The sequence below is a fragment of the Pollachius pollachius genome (assembly GCF_949987615.1).
Source record: "Pollachius pollachius genome assembly, chromosome: 8".
Taxonomy (NCBI): domain Eukaryota; kingdom Metazoa; phylum Chordata; class Actinopteri; order Gadiformes; family Gadidae; genus Pollachius; species Pollachius pollachius.
Window position 1 is genome coordinate 5,885,049 of NC_136941.1, and position 23,875 is coordinate 5,908,923.

At 47.7% G+C, this 23,875-nt stretch overlaps 1 protein-coding gene across 1 annotated transcript in view; it reads right to left on the bottom strand.

Annotated features, from left to right (window-relative positions):
* The window catches only part of cfap74 (cilia and flagella associated protein 74), a gene marked incomplete at both ends in the record, with an annotated part of 44,869 nt that extends 21,386 nt beyond the window's left edge, over positions 1-23,483 (bottom strand). Inside the window, 20 exon segments of the mRNA XM_079742085.1 lie at positions 2,429-2,550; positions 2,912-3,034; positions 4,488-4,702; positions 4,886-4,934; positions 5,837-6,049; positions 6,784-6,873; positions 7,308-7,374; positions 12,638-12,756; positions 13,351-13,542; positions 16,051-16,200; positions 16,810-17,017; positions 17,331-17,488; positions 17,896-17,998; positions 18,708-18,818; positions 19,543-19,704; positions 20,549-20,656; positions 20,786-20,884; positions 22,603-22,758; positions 23,132-23,207; positions 23,432-23,483. Of these exon segments, the coding sequence (XP_079598211.1) occupies positions 2,429-2,550; positions 2,912-3,034; positions 4,488-4,702; positions 4,886-4,934; positions 5,837-6,049; positions 6,784-6,873; positions 7,308-7,374; positions 12,638-12,756; positions 13,351-13,542; positions 16,051-16,200; positions 16,810-17,017; positions 17,331-17,488; positions 17,896-17,998; positions 18,708-18,818; positions 19,543-19,704; positions 20,549-20,656; positions 20,786-20,884; positions 22,603-22,758; positions 23,132-23,207; positions 23,432-23,483 (2,573 nt within the window).
* Between the last annotated feature and the right edge of the window lie 392 nt (positions 23,484-23,875).

Genomic DNA, 23,875 nt, shown 5'->3' on the forward strand with positions numbered 1-23,875 from the left:
TTATAAAACGGCAGAGAAAGACATTGATGAGCAGTGACCTACATGTGCACACTTTCACCACGACTACCCCGAGAAAGCCCTGTTCAAACCACCCGAGACAGCCTCGCTGGTGAAACGCCACTGCATCGTGTCTCATTCCTTACTGATTTGAAACACGACGAACATTTTTAGCGGCAGTCACATGTAAAATACTAAAAATAACCAAACTGTTTATCGACTTGGACCGATCGTCACATTTTGTGGCGATAACATTTAAGAAGTTGTGAAAAAAAAGGGCAGGTGTGTGCGGGTGTTGTTGTAGGTAAGTGTGTGTGTGTGTGTGAGAGTGTATAGTTGCAGGTGTGAGTGTGTGTATGTGTCTGTGTGTGTGTGTATTTGTAGGTATGGGGGGGGGGGGGGGTAACTGAGGACAGGACAGTAGTGTGAAGAAGGAATAAAGGCTCCTGTCTTTACATGGCTGGCATTAGCTTGGAACAAAATGCCTCTAGCTAAACACTCAGCATGCAACAGCAGGGAGGGCGTTTGAAATGGCAAACACACAAAACTGGGCTGTCCGGAACGTTCCGCGTCCAAACCACCGGCTCATTAACCCAAGTTAGATCTTTGTGAAACATTGGACCATTTCTGCCAGAATACATATTTATATACGTGTATATATTAGATGTATTATATTGAAGTATATAAGTGTTTTTGGGACAGTATTTGCTGCCATGACTACTCATTTTGATTTGAAGTTTTCTGGCCACATACTAGCAAACTTTATGAATACCTTCCAACACAAAATACCCAGTTCTGTGTGCCTGAAAGACTTTAAGAATATACATTTATATCAGCGATCTGTGCTTTGCATATCAGCCTGGCCTTGGCTGGGAAGTCATTTATTTCTGGTTGTGGTCCGACGTTGACGTGACTCTACTCTCTTCGCTCTTGCTGAATCTGGCTCCAAGTAAACAAAATACAATACATTTCTTTTAATGGATTTTCAGTCAGCAGTTCTGATTGCTCTGTAGATTGCTAAACTTTCCTCAGGCGGCACCATTGTCTTTATTTTAATTCGCCAGACTACTGCGTTCCTTATTGTCATGAAATGAAACTCCTTCCCCAGAGAGCTTGGTGATCAATTTGTTCCTTTTTTGGAAAGCAGGAGTTAGACTCCAGGATAATGTACACTGAGGATGATGCTACAGTTCTCCCCCACGAGAACGTGAACAGGCCGAGGAGGAAGTCCATCCCCTCGCTAAGCGGGACCGTGTGTCGGTTGCCCCCAACAACAGCGATCACGGGGGGAGTAGACCACGGCGACTGCGAGGTGCGCCATGTTGGCGTGCGCCGCTTGTGTTAAGCACGCCGCTTTATTTTCCGTGACGCTCCCGTCTCACGCTGACGCCGTCATCATCATCATCATCATCATCATCATCATCATCCTCGTGCGATGACATGATCCCGAATGCTGCCGGTCCACCAGATGGCGGTTTGTCACAAATCCCCCCCCCCTTCTCTCCCTCCCTCCCTCTCTCCCTCCCTCCCTCCCTCCCTCTCTCCCTCCCACAGAGGGGGAGGAGGAGGAAGAGGGGGGGGATGACGTGACGGAAAGACTGACTGTAGTAGAGACACACACACACACACACACACACACACACCTCCTCACCCTGTTCTTAACCCCTTGGCCGTGGGCGTCCTCACCACCAATCACATTATCAGGATCAAAATGTACTTGTTGTTCCGTAGAACGCATACATGAATATAAATACCCTTCACCCTGTGACACTGATAGATAACCTTGACTTATACACATTTTAATAATACTTAGTTCTGAGACTTAGGGATCGTATTAGTTTCATTTCACTATCTTCTAAAAACATGAGAGTATTAGAATTCATCATTTCTAGAAACGATGAATACCAATATACGGTAAGTATCACTGCCTATGACAAGGCTTCTAGTTTGCATACTCTACTTAAAATATAATACATATTTATGAGTGCCAATGTTAGTATTGGTATTTGTTTATTATGGCCATTATTTCACAGTGGTAACTTCCTTGCATTAACCCGTTATATTACCATCAGTCCAATAACAGTGTTATGTACCATCAGAATCGTCAGCACCACGTGACAGCATGGAGCTAGGTGATGATGCTCGATCCCGTGGCAGGCTGGAACGTAAGCCGACAGCGCTGTTAATTTGAAAGGGATTTCCGGGAGCTGTTTGGCTGTGAAAATACCTCTCCGCTTAGCAGAGACTAAAGACTGAGACTGAGGCAGTTTCGTATTATCATATTATAAATCCAATATCATAAATCCGGCTACGCTAGGGTGCCATTGCGCATTATTTGTCTGGGTCAAGCGGGACACAATCTCTGGTTCTTTCCTCAGGTCGTTATCGTCAACGTTGCTGCTGTTGATAACGTCTTCCTGTGTGCACCCACCTGCTGTTTACCACGATGGTTTCCTGATAGAGGCGCTCGAACATGCAGATGTTCAGGTCGACGTTGGGCTGGGGCAGCCACACCGGGACGTCCAACGCCGCTCCTTTCACTCTGACAGGGATCTGGGGAGGACATAACACGCACTTTATCGATACCGAACCTGGGATGTTTGGGGAAGGGATCCATGATGCACGCATCGAACGCGGCCCAATGTTTAGTGAGAGGGAATCCTGCTCAGCAATCAGTGAGAACAATGTGATACTAAAATATTTAGAAATAAAGGAGAACTCAATGAAAGTACCTTCTAAATGCTGCCTGGTCGACGAAATGGAATGCAGAACTAAAGATAATAGATTGAGTTGTCATGGTTTCCAAAGGCTTTTGGTTTCCAATTAGACACTCATCTACTGTATAGTCTGTGTTTGGTTCTGCCAGAGAGGTTTGTTTATGCTGCTTGGTTGGCTCCTCTTGAACCAGACTCACAGGTGAACAGGTCTGGTCGGAGAAGCGGACGTGGAAGTTCAGCCGGGCCTCCCCTGGAGTGGTGGGGCTGAAGAGGACCTCCAGAAGGACCTTGTCAAAAGGGCCGATTGGCCCTGATCTCACCTGAGGGAGGGGAAGTCACAAAGCACAGAGAAAGGTACGGTGCTATTCAGAATCCTCTCTCCACTCTCTCTCACAATAACGAGGAGGATGCGGGACACATCCTTGGTGTGAACAACACAAACATTGACGGTCATTGACGGCGATAGATCTGTCAATGGTGGATTCAGCTTTTCTTTGTGTAATATGTGTGACAGACACAGTATGCGCCTTGTTTATACCTGCAATAGGACCTCATCTCCATCAGAAAGGTATGTCACTTTATATTATTTCCTAGCTTCACTTTAGCTTCATTGCTATCTCCTACAACATGCTAGACCCAAGGGAGGGGGCACTCAAAACAAAAATAAATGAAATGGAAATAATGATAGAAACATGTCTTATTTTAAACACAGAATCCAAATCAGTATAACAGCGGGCTTTAAAAGCCAGACGAGCCAAGCCGCCATTTACCCGAAACCAGCCTCCATTCCCAAGAAATGTGAGCAGATCAATCAGAGTGACAATCACCGTGATGGCTGTCGTCGCGCCAGTGCATGCAGAACTATTACTCTCTCCTCTCTCTCTCAATCTCTCTCTCTCCCTCTCTCTCTCTCTCTATTACCCCCCCTACAGGGGCCTAATGAGCCCGCTACAAGCAATTCCACCGCCGGGCGTGAAACACTGGCAGCAGTAGCAGAGACGAGAAAAGAAGAGTAGAAAATGAGAGAGAGAGATAGAGAGAGAGAGAGAGATAGAGAGAGAGAGAGAGAGAGAGAGAACGAGAGAGAGAGAGAGAGAGTGATAACAGCGCGCACTAAATGCGATCGGTATAATGTGTTTCTCTATGGGGTGGAACGGGATGTGGGATGTTTTCTTGCAGGATGCAACATGAGGGGCAATTAGGGTCCACAGATGTTTCCGATGGCGCCGGCCAATCAACAACCAGCTTTCAACGTCTGGCACGATACAAAAACAGGAGGTGTTAGAGTTGTCTGTATCGTTCTGGAACGTCAACCAGGTTAGCGGCCACATTCGGGACAAACAGAGACACACGCAACGATTACACACACCTTTTCGTTCCTTAGTGTGGGTTTTGTGACTCAAGACCCGTGACCCATATAAAGCGAGATTGGACATCAGATTAATTCGAGACAACTCTATGTCATATGCAACGTAATGCTGGCGTCTATGTATGTTCCTCTACTACTCTGATGGCCTCGAATGACATACCCTGCTGTTCCGCGCAGTAAGAGCAACAGATTTAATTGAATTGGCACTCCATATTTAAAGCCTACTTAAAGTTGACCACTGTGACTTTATGGTATCGGCAGTGAAACAGCGGTCCGCGTCTTTCCAAGTCCACTTTGGACCTGGGGCCCTCTGTCCCAATCTGTCAGACAGGGTGCAGAATGGGACAGTGGCGGCGGTGCTGAACGGTGGACGCAGTCCAGATGCTCTGGTTCTCCCTCAGTACCTCTCCTAAGCAGATGTCGCTGGTGTCGGCGGAGGTGTCCTCCTCCTCCTCCTCCTTCTCCTCCTCCTCCTCCTCCTCCTCCTCCTTCTCCTCCCCAAGGGGAGTAGCCTGCTCCTGGGGGTCCACCTCAACAAAGCCAGCCACCTCCACAGACCCGGGTCCAGGAGGTGGGTCGGGCAGCCGACCAGCTTCTGGACCTGATGGCTCTGACACAGCTACACACGCATATACACAAGCACACATGTGCCCACAGGAACACACAGACACAACAACAAATTGATGTTGAAGTATGTTTAAAATGATAGAAATGTTCCTTCCTGATATCCATGCTAAAGATTTTTTTGGCATGTGTGTGTATGTGCGTGTGTGCCTGTGTGCACGTGTGTGCATGTGTGTACCTGGAGATGACTGGTTCTGACTCCTGGGCTCCTCAGGCTCTTCCGAGGTCTTGAAGGAGACACATAAATATGGTTTAAACCAAATACATAGTGTAGTAGCTACACTCCCATCCAAAAGGTACTGGGTTCGATTCCGTCCGCAGCCTACCTGTAAAGACAGCTATCTGAATTCACTGTAAATTGCTCTTGATAAGAACCTCTGTTCAGCTACTAAATATAACGAAAATATGAATTCCCCAAACTCATGTGGCAATGTTGCAAGCTAACTTTTGGATATTGTGTTCAACTCTCCAGATAATAGCAGTCTGGTAAAACAGTTGAACCATGAAATGCTCCCATCCTGGAACAAAGAACTTACTTGAACACCCCCCCCACCCCCCCTCCCAGTCTGGTGTACAGGAGATAGATGGATCCAAATCGACTCCGTTCCCACAGAACAGAAGTCATAAGCGGTGTAGCTGTTTGATCTCACACAACCGTAGCCAAGGGGGGCCTTGTCAATTAGTGAGTGTGCCAACCTATGCGTGTCATTTGTATTTTGCGACTTCTAAGATTGAATCTTGTTCAGGTTCACTGTGTTAACATTGCAAAAGAGTATAAAGTTGAACGAAAGGGAAAAGTCTAGACGAAAGGGTTGGAGCGAAACGAGTGTATCTGGGGCTGAGCTATAATCATTTTAAGCAATTATACTACATCAAATATTGAATAATTTTACATAACCCTAAACGTGGTTTGTGCTGTCGGTGCCTCACACAACTAAGGTGACTCTTTCTTAACTAATCATGCAGTCTTGTGTTTAGATATTTTACAATTGACTCCATCCCAATTGACTGTTATTGTGAGGTAAGACTGAAGTTAACATGAACACTACTTGTTTTCAATTGATAAACACAACCCTTCCAGGAAGGAGCCTGTGACAGGGAACACAGTCAACAGCCGTGACCTCCCCACCTGTTGCTGTGTTCTGGCGTCCTCAGTGGTGGAAGGCTGCTGTGAGGGTGGGCCGTGGCTATTCTCTGGTCTGCGATGCGGGGAGGCACGCGAGGAGGGCTGCAGGGTAAAATGGGTGCCCAGAGCCCCCCTGTTGATCAGGGTGAGGGTCCGGGAAATAGTCTGGCCCACCACATGGGTGCCGAAGTCCAGCAGGTCGCTGTCCACCTCCAGCTGAGGTGGAGAGAGGATGAGGTCCTCAGTACAGACAAGACCAATAGCACAAGCTTTACTTGGTCTTTGGGTGTGTCGGCTGGTACCTACTGCATCCAGTGTATGGTCTTTACTGAGCAGTACAGCTAGGTTTATGTGTTACATTTATATTAAAATTCTGCTTCACTGGGCCCTGATGTCAATTAATAGTCATTTTCAGGTGTCCGTTGTCCACCTTTTGCAGTATTCTTCAATAGCACAATTTGAGAAGTAATCGATAAACAATAATGCTAAACCATATTACTTGTAGGGTTATAAGACATTAAATGAAATCACTCACTGAAATAAATGAAATGAAATGTGTTCATAATCTGTGTGTCTGTATAATGTGCCTTTTAATTCACCTTGTGGCCATCTTGGTTCCATCTTGGTTCTAAAAACAAGCTAGGTTCATGGAACGGAATGCGGAATTCTACAATCAGTTAACATAAACAGCCAAACCAGCCAACCCGCCAGTTAACCAAAACCAGCATCCATTCCCAAGAAATGTGAGCAGATCAATCAGACTGACAATCACCGTGATGGCTGTCATCGCGCCAGTGCATGCAGAACTATTACTCTCTCCTCTCCCTCTCAATCTCTCTCCCTAGCCAACCAAGCCAGCCATCGTTTAGATCCAAGATGGCCGCTAGCTCAATCAGGCCAAAAGCAGATAGAGAGGAACTGGGCGTGTCTGTCCTGTGTCTGCTACTGACCTCACACTTCTTGGTGGTGCAGCTGACGGAGAGAGAGAAGGGTCCAGAATTCGACTCAAACAGGACCTTTCCCTCCAGATCCTGGTTGATCTAGATTGATAGGACACAGAGGTCTGTGAATGACAGCCGGCAACGTGGTACTGAACCAAACAAACAGGTTGTGTTTTGGAAGAGGAAAAGCACGAGGCAATCCACTTTTTAAAGTTAAGAGTTGATAAAAAACAAACTGCATGTATTAAAGAACATCAGGATAACATTTTCTGCTCTTTTTTCCTGTTCTTAATCTCATGTATCCTTGTTAGTTGTTACACAGTTGGAGGCGTTGCTCCCCATATGATATCCTTTCTAAGATAGCAATATTGCAGAGGAAAAACCTCCTACATACATACAGTCTCTGATAGTTGAAGTTTTTGGTTAATGATTATAATGATGATGTTAATGATGAGTGTTGTGACCAAGAAGAGCGCCTTCTGAGAGATGGCGACACGATGAATGGGTATGACATCACGCAGCTGAGGACTGACCATGGGGTGAAACACAGCCTGCAGGTCACATGACATTCCGGCCGACATCGCCCCCGGAGGATTGAAGCTGAGCGACAGATGAAAGGAAAACGTAACCAACATTACCTCATCGACTACGAAACACCACCTCTGTTCAGCAGACTACGTTGAGTTGTAAGGGTGCGTGATTCACACCGGGAAGATTCTGCGTTTAAAACCTAATGCCTGAAGTGTACCCATGGGCATCCCTGAACCACGTTCCCTCACGCCCTACCTGCTCTTTAAGGATTTGTATCTAAAAACAGTTCACTGTAGGTCACTTTGCTAAATGCCTGAATAGTAAACACAAGCAATGGCAGTTGTGCAATGCGGGAGGTGAAGCCTGTGTGAAAGCCAGCGTTTATTATAATGTACAGTTTGCAGGGACATCCATTAGAGGGAATGGTAAAAAAAAAAGAAAGTCATTCCTGACCAACTCAGAGTAAACAATGTCAGGGAAGAATACTGTGGAGGAAGGCAGCACACATCAAATCGTGATGTGTGTGTGTGTGTGTGTGTGTGTGTGTGTGTGTGTGAGGAGGGGGGGGGCGTGAGCACGAAGGTCTGTGCACGGCTGCACCCCCACAGTTGTTTGCAGCAATACCGTGGAAACACAACCGGAGGGATGAACATGATATCCATAGCAACGTGCAAACCAGAATCGCCTCTGCAGTGAGAGGGAGGGGGAGAGAGAGTGAGAGAGAGAGCGATAGAGAGAGGAAGAGTACACTCAGAGGAAGAGAGCAGCCAGTGAAACAGCAGGGTCAGGGGTGAAAGCTGAAGCTGGATTTGCACATCGCAGTGTAAACCTGCCCACTGCAGTAATGGGAAATGTGATCCCGCCTCACTTTTTCATTGTTTTTGTGTGCCAGCTCCAACTACTGGCCACAGTCTGTATACATAAGCAGTTCGGCTGTTCAGTATCTACTGATTCCCGTCCGTTGGTGTGGACTCAACGCCCCGTTTAAAGCACACTTTGTGCTTTCATCCAAGTCTCTGCACATGCAAACAGGTTGTTTGGATGCTCCAAAGATAAAAATAATAATAATCGTTGGCAACCGGGGGGAAACAACTCACAACAGAGACGATCATACAGTAAGAAGAAAGACGATAGACAACAGAAGACTGAAGATAGAAAGAAAGACAGGCCGATCGATAAATAGATAAAGATACAAACAGATAGTTAAATAGAATATGCATGATGCCAGCCTAGTAGCTAGTCTCAGAGGCAGAATGAGCAGCACACTGAATTATTTCCAGACATGGTGTGTGGGCGTACCACAGTGTTTTTTTTTAGAAAATCAAGCTGGTTTTTCTTACAAAATAAAAGTACCTTTTTAACAACAGATAGAAACAAGTGGAGCCTGTCAGAAATAAAGATGCTATCACTTGATCCCATTTGCAATAAACACGTTATAATTGTATAACGCTTTGCATAGCCGATGAGGGAAAGACATTTCAACTGTATCGAAGTTGCATCCAATAATTCTGCATGCCAAGTTCATGCATCTCACCTTCTCTATTTTTTCTTCTATTCCTGAAAGATGCAACTATTTAAAAAGGTTTTGTCCAAAAGGCAACAACAGTGTGCGGTGTTTACTTGTGGAGGGCGGGAGAACGTGAGGTTCCACGCAGAACTCTGAGCGAGGCACGGGGTGAGCCGATCGATAGCCACCCCAGAGCTTCAGTGGGCGGGAGGCTGTGTATAATGCAACCGCTCAGAAACGATTAGAAAACACAAAAGGCACGAGGCTCCCGACGTAGACGAGCAACGTTACCACCTGTACTTTCATATCACAGCTATTTCTGTGGTATGCCTTGGTGAATACATACAGCATGTTCTATGTTCTATAAATAACTGATGATGCTGACGATGTTATTACATGGTATCTTAGTTAATACGTAGGAGCAAGTGTTATTAAGCTGACACTAAAGGTTTATTTTAATGTTGTGTCTATGTCTTTTGTAAGTATATGGTGCATGGATGGGCTGTTCATTTTCACAGGGTAGTCTTCCTTGTTGCCTGGTGATAGAGCGCTCTGTAAGTTTGTAAGTTTGGCTTGGTGCACTGAGACATGGGGGTGGTGTTTCCTCTGGTTACACTATACTACAAGTCTATGTTTAGTGCCATTGGTGCCAGCATTTTGGACGGTCAAGGACGGTCATCTGGAGTGGGTTGGAAGTGCTCCCAGCCGCAGTGGGCTGGTTGGCAGTCCTAGGGAATGTCCTGAGAGCCTGCAACCAATTAATACGCTTCACAGGCGACCGCCTCCTCCGGCACCGTCTCCTCCTCCTCCACCACAGCCACTTCCTGCTCCATCCATCACAACACCTCCACCACCACCACCACCACCACCACCACCACCACCACCACCAGCTCCTCTTCTACCACTACCACCTCCTCCTCCACCAACCCCAACTTTCTGCTCCATCCATCACAAACTTCTCCACCACCATCACCAAGACCTCCACCACCAGCACCACCACCATCACCTCTTCCTCCTCCACTTCCTCCTCCATCCATCACGAACACCTCCACCACCAACACCACCTCAACCACCACCAACCTCCACCACCACCACCACCTCAACCACCAACTCCTCCTCCACCACCACCTCCTCCTCCACCACCTCCTCCACCAAGCCGTTACAGCAGGTCCTACCATCATCTACACGCCTTTATTCAGCACAAAATAAAGGAAAGGAAATAAAGAGAGCAGTTCACCTGGGAGTTAAGATGGAGTGAGCACGAGGAGTAAAACAATGAGAAAAAGCCCATCAGAGAGCGCTATATAGAGTGCTTTAAATGAGGCCATGCATCCAACGGTGCAGTAAGCTACAGCTACTCTACGCTACAGCTCCAGGCTGGGGCCCGTGAGCACACCAGCGCTAACTGATGCGGTGTTCAGTTAAAGATCGCGATCGCTCGCCCAACGGCATACATTGAATCAATGGCCACTTAGAGCTCAACAGAGCTCAAACTCGCTCGTGCTAACTGCCTCCTGTTCCAGTGCAGTGCCGCAATGCAGAAGGCGACTTTGACGGATGAGTTTTATTTATACCAGCTCCATATTCCATGGTACGCATCATAGTGCTCTAGCATCGACAAAGTGGATGGAGATATTGCTTAGGATGAAGCCAATGGAACCAGCAGTGAGGTGCTTGTGTGAGTTCTGAGGTGGCTAGCTAGGGAACACAGCGCTGGATTTCACTCCTACCGTGACAGTCAGTCAGCTTATTATTTTTAATGCTGGGTTCGCCTCGAATCGGTGTGCAGGAGGTTGAAAGAAAAACACAGCAACATAGACACACATAAGGCCACACACTCTCACACACGCATGTACACACACACACACACAAACACACACACACACTGATTCGACGGAATGCTCTTGTCAACCAGGGCTGGCAAGCCTGAGCTGCCTTGTGGCACATCCCAGCAGGGGGGAGATACAGCAGCCTGTTCGGTTCTCACACACACACACACACACACGCAAACACACACACGCAAACACACACACACATACACACACAGACACACACACACGCAAATGCGCACACCCAAACCCACATGTACGCACACACACCCAAACCAACACCCACACCCACACACACACACACACACACACACACCATGCTACGCTAGGGATGAGAGGGAAGAGAGAGAGTCATTTTTAGCTTAGTGGGGTGGCTGGGAGGGAGGAGGGCTGCCATTTGCAGAAGCCCAAATGAGGCTCCAGGTCCAAGTCTCTGTGTCCCCCTGCTGGGTCCCACAGTCACCCCTTCTGCCCCCACAGTGTGCCTGGGGGTCGGTGAGAACACTAGTGGGCGGGGTTGGGTGGGGGGGCTGATTGCGACGGAGGCCGCGGTGGTCTATTAGACTAACTAGGTCGATTTGGGGGGAGACCCAAGACGTTTTCCTCGGGCCATGGCTATTAGACTGTGATGAGACAGTGAGGGTGTGGAGAGAGAACATGGGGGGGGGGGGGGGGGGGATATGATCCACATGGTTTGTGCTATTATGGAACGGTTAAAAATACCTCAAGGTGACATAAAAGCTTCATCTGATGATTATGTTGATGATGATGGTGATGATGATGATGGTGATGATGATGATGATGACGATGATGGCGAGGAGGATGATTAAGATAAATAATAATAATAGCAGGGTTCTCGAGACCTCTCAGAGTCTCTGCCGTTGCGTAAGACAAGAGAGTCAGCCCCCGAGTGAGTAGGTGCTCACTTGTATGCTTATAGCTGCTTTGTGGGGGCAGGCATAGTCAAGTGGGCCGGGTTGTAAGAATGCAAGCGTGAAAGGTTCTGGGTTTGATGTCCTCATCTTGGCTAAATGGCCCCTCCTCGGGCATATGACCCCCGACCTGCCTCATGATGACTGGTCTCTGAGTGACCTGTAGGAGATGCCTTGGTTAGCAGGCGCTCCTCAGTAGTGTGAGTGTGTACTACAGCTTGACGACGGTTGCTAGGGGAGCTCCGTTAGGGTGTCCACCTCAGCCTCTGTAGCTTAGGAACAGAGGAGAGAGAGGAGCGCATGCAGAGCCAAGTGTCTCTCCGTGTCTTATCGTCAATAAAGGCACATTCTAACCCGACTGTGCTAATAATAGGATTATTTGGTTTCGTCTTCATTAGAAATTGTTTGTCTAGAAGAAGAAAAAAATGCATTGATTTCTAACCTTCAACTATCAACTGGAGTGGACCTAAACAATAGGCGTTGCATAGGGTTTGCATTTGTGAGCAGACATGTGTTTTGTGAATCTTTTTAGGTCTCAAATAGGACCCAAAAGAAAGAGAAGGAGAGAAAGTCAGAGAACGTACAAGAGGAAAAAAAGATTGAGAGAGAAGAAGGAGAAAGAGAGAAGAAGAGAAGGAGAAATTGAAAAAAAGAGCACGACTGAGAGAGAGAGACAGGGAGAGTGAGAGAGACAGACAGACAGAGAGAGAGCCCCTGAGAGAGAGAGCCAACATTGCTATAACAGTGAGTGACTCACTATCCTGAGTGTGCATGGAGAGAGGAGAGATCTCAGTGATTGCAGCTGGTATATACAGTATGTATGCTTTCTTTTGTTTACCTTCACCTCATTTTCTTTTGACATCTGACGGGAGTGAGGCTGAAAACTGCTGTATTCTTAGCACACACACAGGCCAGCACACACACCCCTATTGACATATCTGTTATACAACAGTAAGACCCCTTTTACATTTACATCAAATACATCAAATACAATGCAGTCGGTACCATCAGAGAGCCAGACCTGCTGTTCCAGCCCAATGTGTTCCACGCCAATCAGAGCTCACCTGATGGAGAGGAACTCTTTGAGGTGAGGGGACACTCCCAGGAGCCTGCAGTGGTTAGTGGCGTAGCCGGCGTTGGTTAGGACCACCTTCTTCCTGTACGTCCTGCCCACCTCAAAGTCCTGCAACAAGGCATTTGGTGATCAGTAGCACAAGATGATAATGCTGCTATCAGCAAGCGCTAATACACCAGTTAGCACTCAGGAGTATTAGCATTCGTTAGCATTCTGGGAGTTTTCCCTTGCCCTTCAGAGGGCCGACAGCATTAGAGGGGGTTGCGTGTGATGTGGGCCTGTGAAGCCCTTTGAGATGGTTTCTGGGATTAAGGGCTGTACACATTAAAGTTGACATATTATACCACCAGGTGTGAGTGTGATTAGCCGTTACAAGTCTTTTTGAAAACTGGCCTCTTCTGACACCACGAGTGGGCGTGGCCACCTAGATGTATGCTGGAAAGATCAGTCTACCTGCCTACCCAATGGACTGTAGCAAACGTTGCTCATCTATCCGTCATATATCTAGGTGGGCACACCCACCTCTGATGTCAGAACAGGCAGTATTCAAGACAGCTTGTAACGGCTAATCACACTCACACCTGGCGGTATAATATGTCACCTTTAAATCGACCCGACTGGCGTATCAGAGAGGGCTAAGACATCAGCGGAGCGAAGAGACGCTGTTTTGTTTCGTCAGAGTAGAAGCCATCGGGGGCGTACCTTAAAGTGGATGGGCTCCGGTCTGCCGATGAAGGGCGGCCCCTTCGGTTCTCTCCCACACACCACCCTTCTGCCGGGCCTGGCGCTGGGTGCGCTGGTGGGCCGGCTGGGCTTCAGAGCAGGCCGTCCCGGCACCGCTGACCTGGCGGCCCCCAGCTGCCACTGGACCACAGCGTCTCCCCCGGGGGACTTCTGTCACCATGTGGGAGATCCATAGATGGTTGTCTTCTCTAAAGTGCCACATTAACAATCCTTGGATGGGTGCGGCAGGCAGGATAGGCACATCTCGGAATCAAATTCGTCTCTGCACAACCAAGCCCTTGGTTTCTAGTTGTGGTGTGACATATAGATACGTATCAGTGTGTCGGTACGGTGTCTGAAGAGCACTGCAGGGCCTAGAAGCGAAAACACCTGACCAGAAGCTCCTAGCCGAAGTAGCGGTCAAAACGGTCAATCAAATGACCAATACCTCCTATGTCTAAAAAGTAGATACTTTGTTGTTCCAACGACAGCAAGTAATTTCATATTTTCCCCTTATTGTTGGTCAAAATGACGGCTCAATGTGCTCAGACTTTCGCTGGCTACCGTTGGAATCACAAAGCAACACACATGGTGTGGTCCGAGCTGCCCAGTGTCCATGCACTGGTCTAGCACTTCCCCTCTCATGACGCCTTTTAATTAGCCAGCAGCTGCTCCAAGCAAATCTCCATCTCGCCCAGCTCCCCATCCCACTGTCACCAGGGGGTGGAGCCTCACACAAGCATTGGAAAGACCTTGCCTGGCGCCACTGCCTGTTCAAAGCTGATTATAAACGACATTGTCAATCAGCATTAGAACAATATGGATTATAGGTGAAATGATGAGTTTTAAAATGGTGACAGCATCAGCCTTTGGGCTCTCCAGCATCAATCAACCGTGTGTGCGTGTTACTGTGCACGTGCGCACGTTTGTGTGCGTGTGCACGTTTTTGTGCTTGTGTGCACGTTTGTGTGCTTGTGTGCATGTTTGTGTGCTTGTGTGTACTTTGGGTGCTTGGCAGGTACAGTATTTTGACAACCTCACCAAGGACTGAGACAGGTTTGGGCTTCTACTTCCCCCCAAACCCCCCCCTCCACCGGACCCATCCACCCCACACACAAACACACACACAAACACGCATGTGCATACACAGCTACACACACACAGGCCTGCAGAATCCCAGGTTGATGGGCATCGAATCAAGAAGAGGGCTGCTTTTGCAGAGCTCTGCGTTTGTAGAGCTTTGGCTTCGCGCAGCTCTAAAAGCTACCCTTCTGGGAGGGCTGCAGTGCCTTCTGGGTAGGCTGGCACGCATCGCTGGGGAAGACAGGAAGCAACGACGGGGGGGGGGGGGGGGGACTGGATCACGCTGCAAAGTGGGCCGGCGCAGCTAATTTCTTCTTCTTCTCCATTAAAAAAAGGAGGACACATGGACACTCCCCTCCAGCGAGGAAACGTTCACAAACGCACCGTGTGCTGTGCAACAAAGTTCGAGCCCAGTCAAGAATCCTACTGATGTGGCGCACACACGTGAAACTGCTTATCAAAAGCAACAGCATGTTCACAGGAGACGTGGTGGAACATTACGTCATGACACCGTCTGTGTTAACCAACACAGCTGTGGCAGCTGTCCCCGACTCAACACCAAAGAGTAGGCTTCTTCATTGTTTGCACCTTTCGTTTTTTTTTACTTTTAAACTTAACTTTTAAAAAATGCAAAACAAGGATTCTTCCACCGTCCTTTTCCCACTCATCACTTCTCCCGCTTGCTTTCTGACTCTGTCCAAACAACAGGAAGCGTTGTGCGTTCCAGCTCGCGCTCTGCTGCCCCTGACGCCATGATGTACAGCGAGGTGGAGAACTAGGCCAGCAGCCCTCCCATGCACCACCGCTGCATGCCGACGACGAGTGGCTCTCCGAGATCAGGGCGTCACTGGGACTCGTGTGAGGAAGGGGTGCACCTTCCACTTGACTTCCTGTGTGTACTTCTACTGCTACCACAGAGTTCTGGGAGGTTCGCTGCCGCACGTACACTACGAGGCTTCATGGGGAACCGGGCGCAACGAGAGGAGATGCCTGTCTCTGTGCATTTACAACAAACACAGAGAGAGAGGGAGAGAGGGATACCAGAGAAGGAGAGGGATAGGAAGAGAGAGAGAAAAACGGGGGGAGAGAGAGAGAGATGAGAGCGAGAGAGATAGGAAGCGAGAGAGAGCGATATCGACGAGAGTGAGAGGGAGAGACGGGAGAAGGAGAGAGAGAGAGAGAAAGAGAAAGAGACAGGGAGAGGGACATAAAGACCAACCGAACTACCAGTCATTCCCGGTAAAGGAATCGTCTTGATCCAGCTAAAGCTTGCCATTTTCCTTTCAGCTTTTAACTCTTTTTTTGCAAGTGCAACACAAGCTCAGTGGGTCTACTGTGATTGAACCTGATGTTCTATCGACATCAGCAGAAAAGAGATACGATAATGCTGCTATGCTTAAGTTCTCCAACGTTTTCTTATCGCTTGCACCTAGAGGACTCTCTAGGCCAAGCCAGTGTGGGTTTCAAATCACACAGGATTATGGTGTCCTTCTCCCTGTAGATACCTAACCCGTTGTACTTTATATTTTCTAGCACTTCACAGGAAGAACTTTGGGTCTGAGAGGCTATTGGAGCAGGACGGTGGTTTGGCTATACCTTGCAGGTGTGGTCCCAGAGCCCAGAGAACTCAGGCTCCACCTGGAGCTGGTGGAGCCTTGGGTCCTCCTCATCCACCTCCTCCTCCTCCTCCCCCTCCTGGTCAGAACCCTCTGGGCTGGAGCTGCTCTCAGCCCTGGACTCTCTTCTCTAGTGGGGGGAGAGAGATGCAGACACACACACACACACACACACACACACACACCCACACACACACACACACACACACACACACACACACACACACACACACACATACAGGGACACAAACACACACACACACAAACACACAAACACATAAACAATTAAAGGGACAAACACACACACACACAAATACAAAGACACAAACACACACACCTGTCGGTGTCCTCCATATCATGCGATATCAAATCAGTAAGAGATACACTACCATAAACAAATCACGTAGCGTTAAAGGAACTTTTATCTCCACACTTCCCTGTCAGTTGAAACCTTGAGCAAATGTCAAGTTGCCATGGGCTCCACAGCAAACCGACAAGATCCAGTTCACACAAAACTACAAATGACAAGGAATGCTGGTATCGTGCTGCATAGCAGACACACAGTGGATGATGCTAAGCGTCATCTAAAGATGCCTTTAGAACCGATAGCGGCAATAGCATGTGATGCAGTACATTCCTACTCAAGACTTTAGGGTACGCCGTTTCTTAAGCGTTTTCGTTCTCACTCATTTCCTTTCCATTCCAACCCTCTACGTTAACAGACAGCCCCGCCACTCACCCTGGGGAGCCTCTCCTGCTGGGCCGGCTGGAGGTAGAGTTCATCCAGGTAGCCCAGGACCTTCTTCCTGGCCCGGCCCAGCAGGGGAGCCCCCTCGCTGGGCGCGGGGCGGGACGGCGCCGCCCGGGTCTTCGCCAGTAGCTCCTCCTCCCGCAGGAGCCGGGACATGATCTCCGCCCTCTTCGACTCCTGCCTCCTCTCGTTTTCCCTGGTAGGAGCCAATCAGAGCGCAGTGTGTTATGATGGTGTTGTAGCGAGGGAGAGATGGAGGGGAGATGCGTGGGGTTATGGTTTATATCCACACACGAGGGGAGAGGAAACCCACGCATCTGCTGTAGGCAGTGGGAGGGGAGATGTGTGTGTGTGTGTGTGTGTGTGTGTGTGTGTGTGTGTGTGTGTGTGTGTGTGTTGTGTGCGCACGTCTGTACGTGTGTGTGCACTCGTTGAGTAGAGGAGAGGAGAGAAAAAGCCGCAAGAGATCAAAGGGGAAAGAAGAGAAAAGTGAGAGACGAAACACCAACTCTTTTCTCTGCTGGAGCCCTTCCAGCTGCTTGTGTTGGTGCAGCCGCTTGGTGCTGTTGACACCCTGGGCCCGCAGGGATTCTCTCAGCTCCGCCTCTTCCTGTTCCTTCCTCCGGGCCACGGCCTTCGCCCTGCGCTGCTGGGCTCGCAGCATCTCCTGTGGACGCAGCGATGCATTCACACCACGGGTGATGAGATTGGAAGCCCTTGTTCAAAGAACAGTGGGTCCTTTTTCCACACACCTACTTATGCACTGAGCACCGTTTTACAGAGCAAAGCCAACGATTAAATATAACCACAGTGGTGGTATAATTGTGTCTCCGGAGAAACCGAAGCAGTTGTTTTTGGATGATTCTGATTGGCTCAAATTGGTGTCAGGTGGTGTCACTTGCGAGACAATTTTCGTGTACTTGACGCTACAGTGGCAAGTGACCACTCAGAGAGACCTATGATGTCACCTGGCAGCCCTCATAGAGCCAATTATAAACGTGGCGTGTAATACAGGGTATTGTTTGTACCTGGAACCCTCCCCCAATGTTTGTGATACTGTGTGCTCTGGCTCACATGCGTAGTGGAGATGCTCTCCTTCAGTGACATCACCGCCTTGGTCCGCCTCTGTAGGTGTTCCTGTCTCTGCCGCTCCATCTCAGCCCGCTCCTGCTGCACCCTGTTCACACAAAGGCAGGCACGCACACACACACACACACACAGAAACACACACAGGCACACATAGAGACAGACACAGGCACACACACATGCACACAAACACAAGCACACAGACACACACACACACACACACACACACAGAGACACACACAGGCACACATACATGCACACAAACACAAGCACACACGCACACACAGACGCACGCACAATATCAGCGCAAAGTACCTGGCACACATATACTAAAACACTGAATAAAAAACCAAGGACAAGTAAACAAACGTGGTGTTAATGTTAAAACGTGCGCACTGTGAGTAAGTGTGAGGGATGATTAATGTGTGTAAATAAGCTAACTTTAAACGCAGCTGTGATCATTCCACTGTTGTACATGGTTCAGGGAAGGTAATTCCTCCTACTAGAGTGATGGTAGGTGGGACACCTGTGCTCAGAATGTCCACCAGAGGTGACTAACGTGAAGCTGTTTAAAAGAGTCAAAGAGTGTGGCCAGGAAAAAAGAAAACAGAAAGCTAGTTCGGAACACCTTTTTTGTTATTTACAATCCATGACATCAAATATGGACAAGTATCATTCGATAAGCTTATTCGTTGTTGTAGATAACGGTATTTCATGTTTTTATATTTTCACGGGAATACATGGAGCGAGTTCCATTGCTTCTCCAGGCTCCAGCTCTAGGTCTGGAAAGCGTCTGAGACCTTTTGCTGGACTGCTTCAGGCACTTAGCAGCCGCCGGGTGGCTGGCTGGGCTCTGGTCGGCCAGCTGCTGTCGCTGGGCCTCTTCTTCCTGCTGCGCCGCTGCCTGGGCACTGAGGGGAACAAGGAGGGGTGAGGACTGGTTCTCACCCCGTTGGTCTGCACCACGGGGCTCCTGCAATGACTACATTCAAAGAACCACGACCCAGCTCACATCGTGCGCCATTCAAAGTCAAATTCAATCATCTGTATTATTAAAGCGGAGCATGTATACCTGACTCTGAGCACTCATATTAAAGTGACCCATTAGGTCTCCAAACCGGGAATTAAACCTGGAACCTGGACCCAACTCCGAGCCACTGACTGATGACCCAACGTTAAAGTAATGTCACAAACCCCAACCAACAGCCTGATCGCATTGGAGAGATGTGACTGGTTATTAGGAATGGTGCTCATAGCCCAAATGAACAAGGGATGTGGTTTCAGGAAAATGTTTTGTTCCACGTGTGAAAGTCCCTCCATGTATCCAGGGAGCATGTAAACAAAGGAGCACCCACGCCAATAACAACGACAACAGTCTTCTAATAAAGCCAAAGAGAAACGAGAAAAAAGAAAAACAGTTACAGTTTTGTCCAACTACATGCTGTTTAGGCTTTACCCAGTGGTGCTGCGTTATAGACTCAGAGATAAAGTTAATCCCAAGCAAGTATCTAATAATGCCACTCCGCCAAAGTGGAAGTACCATAACTCTCTTGCAGCCAAGAAAATTGGTAGCCTCATCAGTGTGTGTGTGTGTGTGTGTGTGTGTAGTTTGAGAGAGTGTTGGCTCCTCCTCACCTCCTCCGTCTCCTCAGTGTGTTGGCCGCCTGGGTCGCCCGCTGCAGGCGAGCCCGGGTCTTCTGCTCCTTCATAGCCAGGAAGGCCTGCTCCTTGTCCTGCACCTCCTGCCTGAGGTGGGACAGCCTGGCCAGCTCCACGTCCAGCTGGTTCAGCTCCAGCCTGCCAAGACACGCCACAGCGCTGAGGTCCAAGAAGCCATAAGGGCGTGGGCTCACGGACCAACTCTGGTGAAGCAGGGGGCGGGTGTAAGGGCTAAATAAGACTTCGGCTCCACGAGAAAGTGATTGAGTAAGTCAAAGGGTAAGTGGTTATGAGGAGACGATTTGAGCCCATTGCAGAAGTACATTTTTTCCAGAACCTATTTTTCCCTGGTGGACCCCGAGGTGAACCAGCCCCATGTAGAGCCAGAGTTTCCTGGACACTGGGACCACACATGCATTGTAGAATCCAACCCCTTCCCGCCACGATAGCCTCGATACAGGGGAGAGTTGATAAAGTATGCTATATATACAACAGGTTCATGCCTTATCTCAAGAGAAGGGCCATCCCGCTGGATTCAGGTTTACTTTTTGGTTCCAAATGTATTCACTACTAATTTTTGTGTGTGTGTGTGTGTGTGTGTGTGTGTGTGTGTGTGTGTGTGTGTGTGTGTGTGTGTGTGCTATTTACAGCACAAGTGAAAAAATAAATATAATCACTAAAATATGTTGTATGGATGTAACACAAGAAAAATGAAAGAGCTTTTTCTGATTGCTCAAACTATAGATAAATAAATAAATATTATAACAATTACATTATACAATGTTTTAAAATATATATATTTTTGAATTCTTCTGCCTCAATATTTCGTTAACATTTTCCTTATATCGTGTTACTTTATGTCTTCTATGCAACTTCCTCCCTAAGACACTTTCTTCGTAGGCGCTATAGATAAGTCACTGAGACACATCATCACATCCAACCAACGGGCCCCAGGTCCAGCCTCGGCCGCCGGGGGACTCACTCCTTGGCCCTCAGGGCAGTGCTGATGTGAGCCTCCAGCAGCTCCTCCTGGTGCAGCTCCCGACACGCGCTCTTGAGCCGCGCCCGCAGTCGGAACGCCATCGCCGCGCTGCAGAGCGACACAGCACGCATGGGTGTGGGAGGTTGTGGGGACACCACCGCGAGTAAGTAATAGAAATCCACTTTCTTTTTATCTCAGCTATTAATCCCTCCACTTCCCCCAGACGGCCGGTCTCACCTGCTCCCCGGCTCCGATGGCTGCTCCATTTCCTTCTCCAGCGTCCCCCGCCGTTTCTCCATGTCGGCGATATTTTGGCGGCAGAGTTTGAGCTGTTCTCTAGATGAGGAACCACACACACACACACAGGGGAACACTCAGCAACAACAACAGCGATATAAATAAAAGGGTTTAGAGCAGTTGCTGCACCTGCCCCGTGTCGGGTCAGGACTGTAGCGATAAAAACCTGTATCGGAGACAGCAATAGTGACAAAAAAAATTCTGTTGACACTTTGTTGTCATTTTATGGATAGCTAGGACAAAAAAAAAAAAAAAAGTAAACTAAACATGGGTGTTTACTAGAGTGGCCACACACACACACACACACACACACACACACACACACACACACACACACACACACACACACACACACACACACACACACACACACACACACACACACACACACACACACACACACACAGAACTAGCTTTCATAGCTCAATATATACTGTAGCTCAATGTTCTCTTTGCAGTCTTATTGAGTGCCAAACCACAACAACAAACAGGCTGGACGGAATTAAGGCCATTCAGAAAAAGGAAATTGTCTCCCATTAAAAGCTACATATTGGTTAAAGGCCAAGTGCTTTGGAGTGGCCGTGGGTTCATATTGGCAGACACAGCCACTAACTCCTGAACGGCCATGGTCTGTGTTACGTTGTGTTTGTTTGGGAGGGAAGTAGTGCTGTATTAGCGTGGAGGTGTTCTCTCGAGGTCCGTTGGGCACCTAATGGCCTAGGGAGAGGGGATAGGAAAGAGGACAGAGGCTTCTGGGGACATTATGGACAATCCAACTGGGCCACTGCTGAAATGATTACCTACTAATGGATGGAATAGATAAATGAAATGGTTGGCTGTTATGTATTTTTAAAGCATGACAGCAAACCATGTAGTTTACATGATTTGGATTTTAGGCGAACGTGAATAAAAAAACGTGGGGAAAAAATCTTAACTGTCACTGCGGCATTGCTTGATTCAGCTGCAGTGCATAGCAATATCTTTATCATATCCTACATGTCTTCCGTTTTCCGTGAACAAAATAAGTTTTGTTTTATTTGAATATATTCCCATTCCATAACAATTTCATATATTTCCTATGTTTGTGTGTGTGATTGAGGAGTAAAGTCACTTTCGTAGTCAGGGTGTCCCTGTCAAACATTAGGTACCGGGTTCGATTCCCTATATGCCCATAACCACCCTGTGGGCATCCTTAAGATCAACATCATTACCTTAACATCATCCTCTGTCTTTGGCAGGAGATGCAAAGTGGACGTTTTGCCTTGGCATAACACACAGGTTCGATGTCGTTCTGCCATTGCACTCAAAATTCTGTAACTAGCCTGTTACTACGCACACGTATTAGCACTATCTCTATCGCGACTCCTTCAGAACTTCTGTGGGCGGTTACGAACCAACAAAGTGGGCAGGGCCATGCATAATAATTTGACAACGCTACGTAACAGTGTCACCTTATCCAGATTGGCTCATTTCTTCTGTCTTTTCCCTTTCATTGGCTATTGCATACAGCAGACAAACTGCGTAGATTTCAAACTTACCACAGGTCACAAACTTATTCTGACCTATGTTATTTAACAAACAATAGGAAAAACATGATTTTAATGGAATGGGGCCTTTAAGATACCTTTCCCATACCTGCTCCCCAGTAACAAGATAATTAAGGTTGCTTTGGATAGAGGCATCTTCTAGAACGACCACTGCTACACTAAATATACTGCATATGCCTAGAGGTCTAACAGTCTGAGAGCGGGCCAGACCTGGCTTGGAGTACGTCCTGCGCCGTCTGTCCATGGATGCTGTCCAGCTGGTCCAGGTTTCGTCTCAGCTTGAACATCCATGCTGTTTCTGCCAAGCTTCCCTTCCCGCCACCGTGGTCTGTGGCCCCGCCCATTATGTCACGCCCACTCTCCTTCCTATAAGGGCATATGCAAAGGCGTTCCACATTTGCGGAAAGGTCGCGACATCCGTATGAGAAAAGTCAGGATTATTTTTTGATTATTTATGCATATTTATGTTTCACTTCTTGGGGCGATGTTTGTATCCAAACTGAACTGAGCTGTATATTGTACAGTTTTATTAGGTTATATTCATAGAAACTGTTTAAAGGAATTTGGGAGGATTTTGCTATATTTTCTAAGGTCCATATCAGAAACATATCCTCACATCAGAAATACTGTAGTTTTTAAGACTACTGTTTAACCTTTTATTATGAATGGGGAGAGGTAGAGAGATCGATAGATGGGAGAGAGTTGTGCAATTGTTGAAATTAAGTTGAAAGACACTCACTCGGACATATCCTCCGGCCACAGAAACTCATCAGAAGGCTCATAGTCCCTGAAGGTCGCTTCACCTTTCTCCTCCCCTTCAAAATAAAAGCCCTGAGCGTTAGAGCTCAACATGCAAAGCACAACAAACATTCTCTGGTTGTGCACCGAGCAGAAACACAAGATGCTGTAATACAAGTGTAATATAAAACTGAGAATCGGTCATGTTCAACAGTAACTTTCAGTGAATCCTATAAATCACTTTGGAGGAAGTAATTTACATTTTGATTAAAAAAAACATAAACAAATTGTTGTCGGTTACCCCAAGTATCCTCGACGCTCCACGGGGAAGGGTTGCCAGGTGTGGAGGACATATTCATTCTTCCTTTTGTGTAATATCACATTAATAAATATGTTGTAAGAAACCCAATATCAACGTTTCCTAGACGTGTTGTTAATAGTTATGTTAAAATCTGTTCATAAAGACTTTGTCCACCGAGCAGGTAATTTCCCTTGCCAAGTTAACGTTACGTCGCAAATATAAATGTATATATTCAATATAAAATGACCTAGTATTGGCTCAAATCTGTTTTACAGTACAACTTTACAATATATTAAAGATGCAGGTTGACTCCTCTCCTCGAGTTTGACAGTTAAGTCGCTAGTCCGCCATTTGTGTTTGTGTTTCCATGGAGACGGGCTTCAACCCACGTGACCCCGGAGCCAAACTAAACTAAAACCATTTGGCTTCAAATGAGAACTGAAA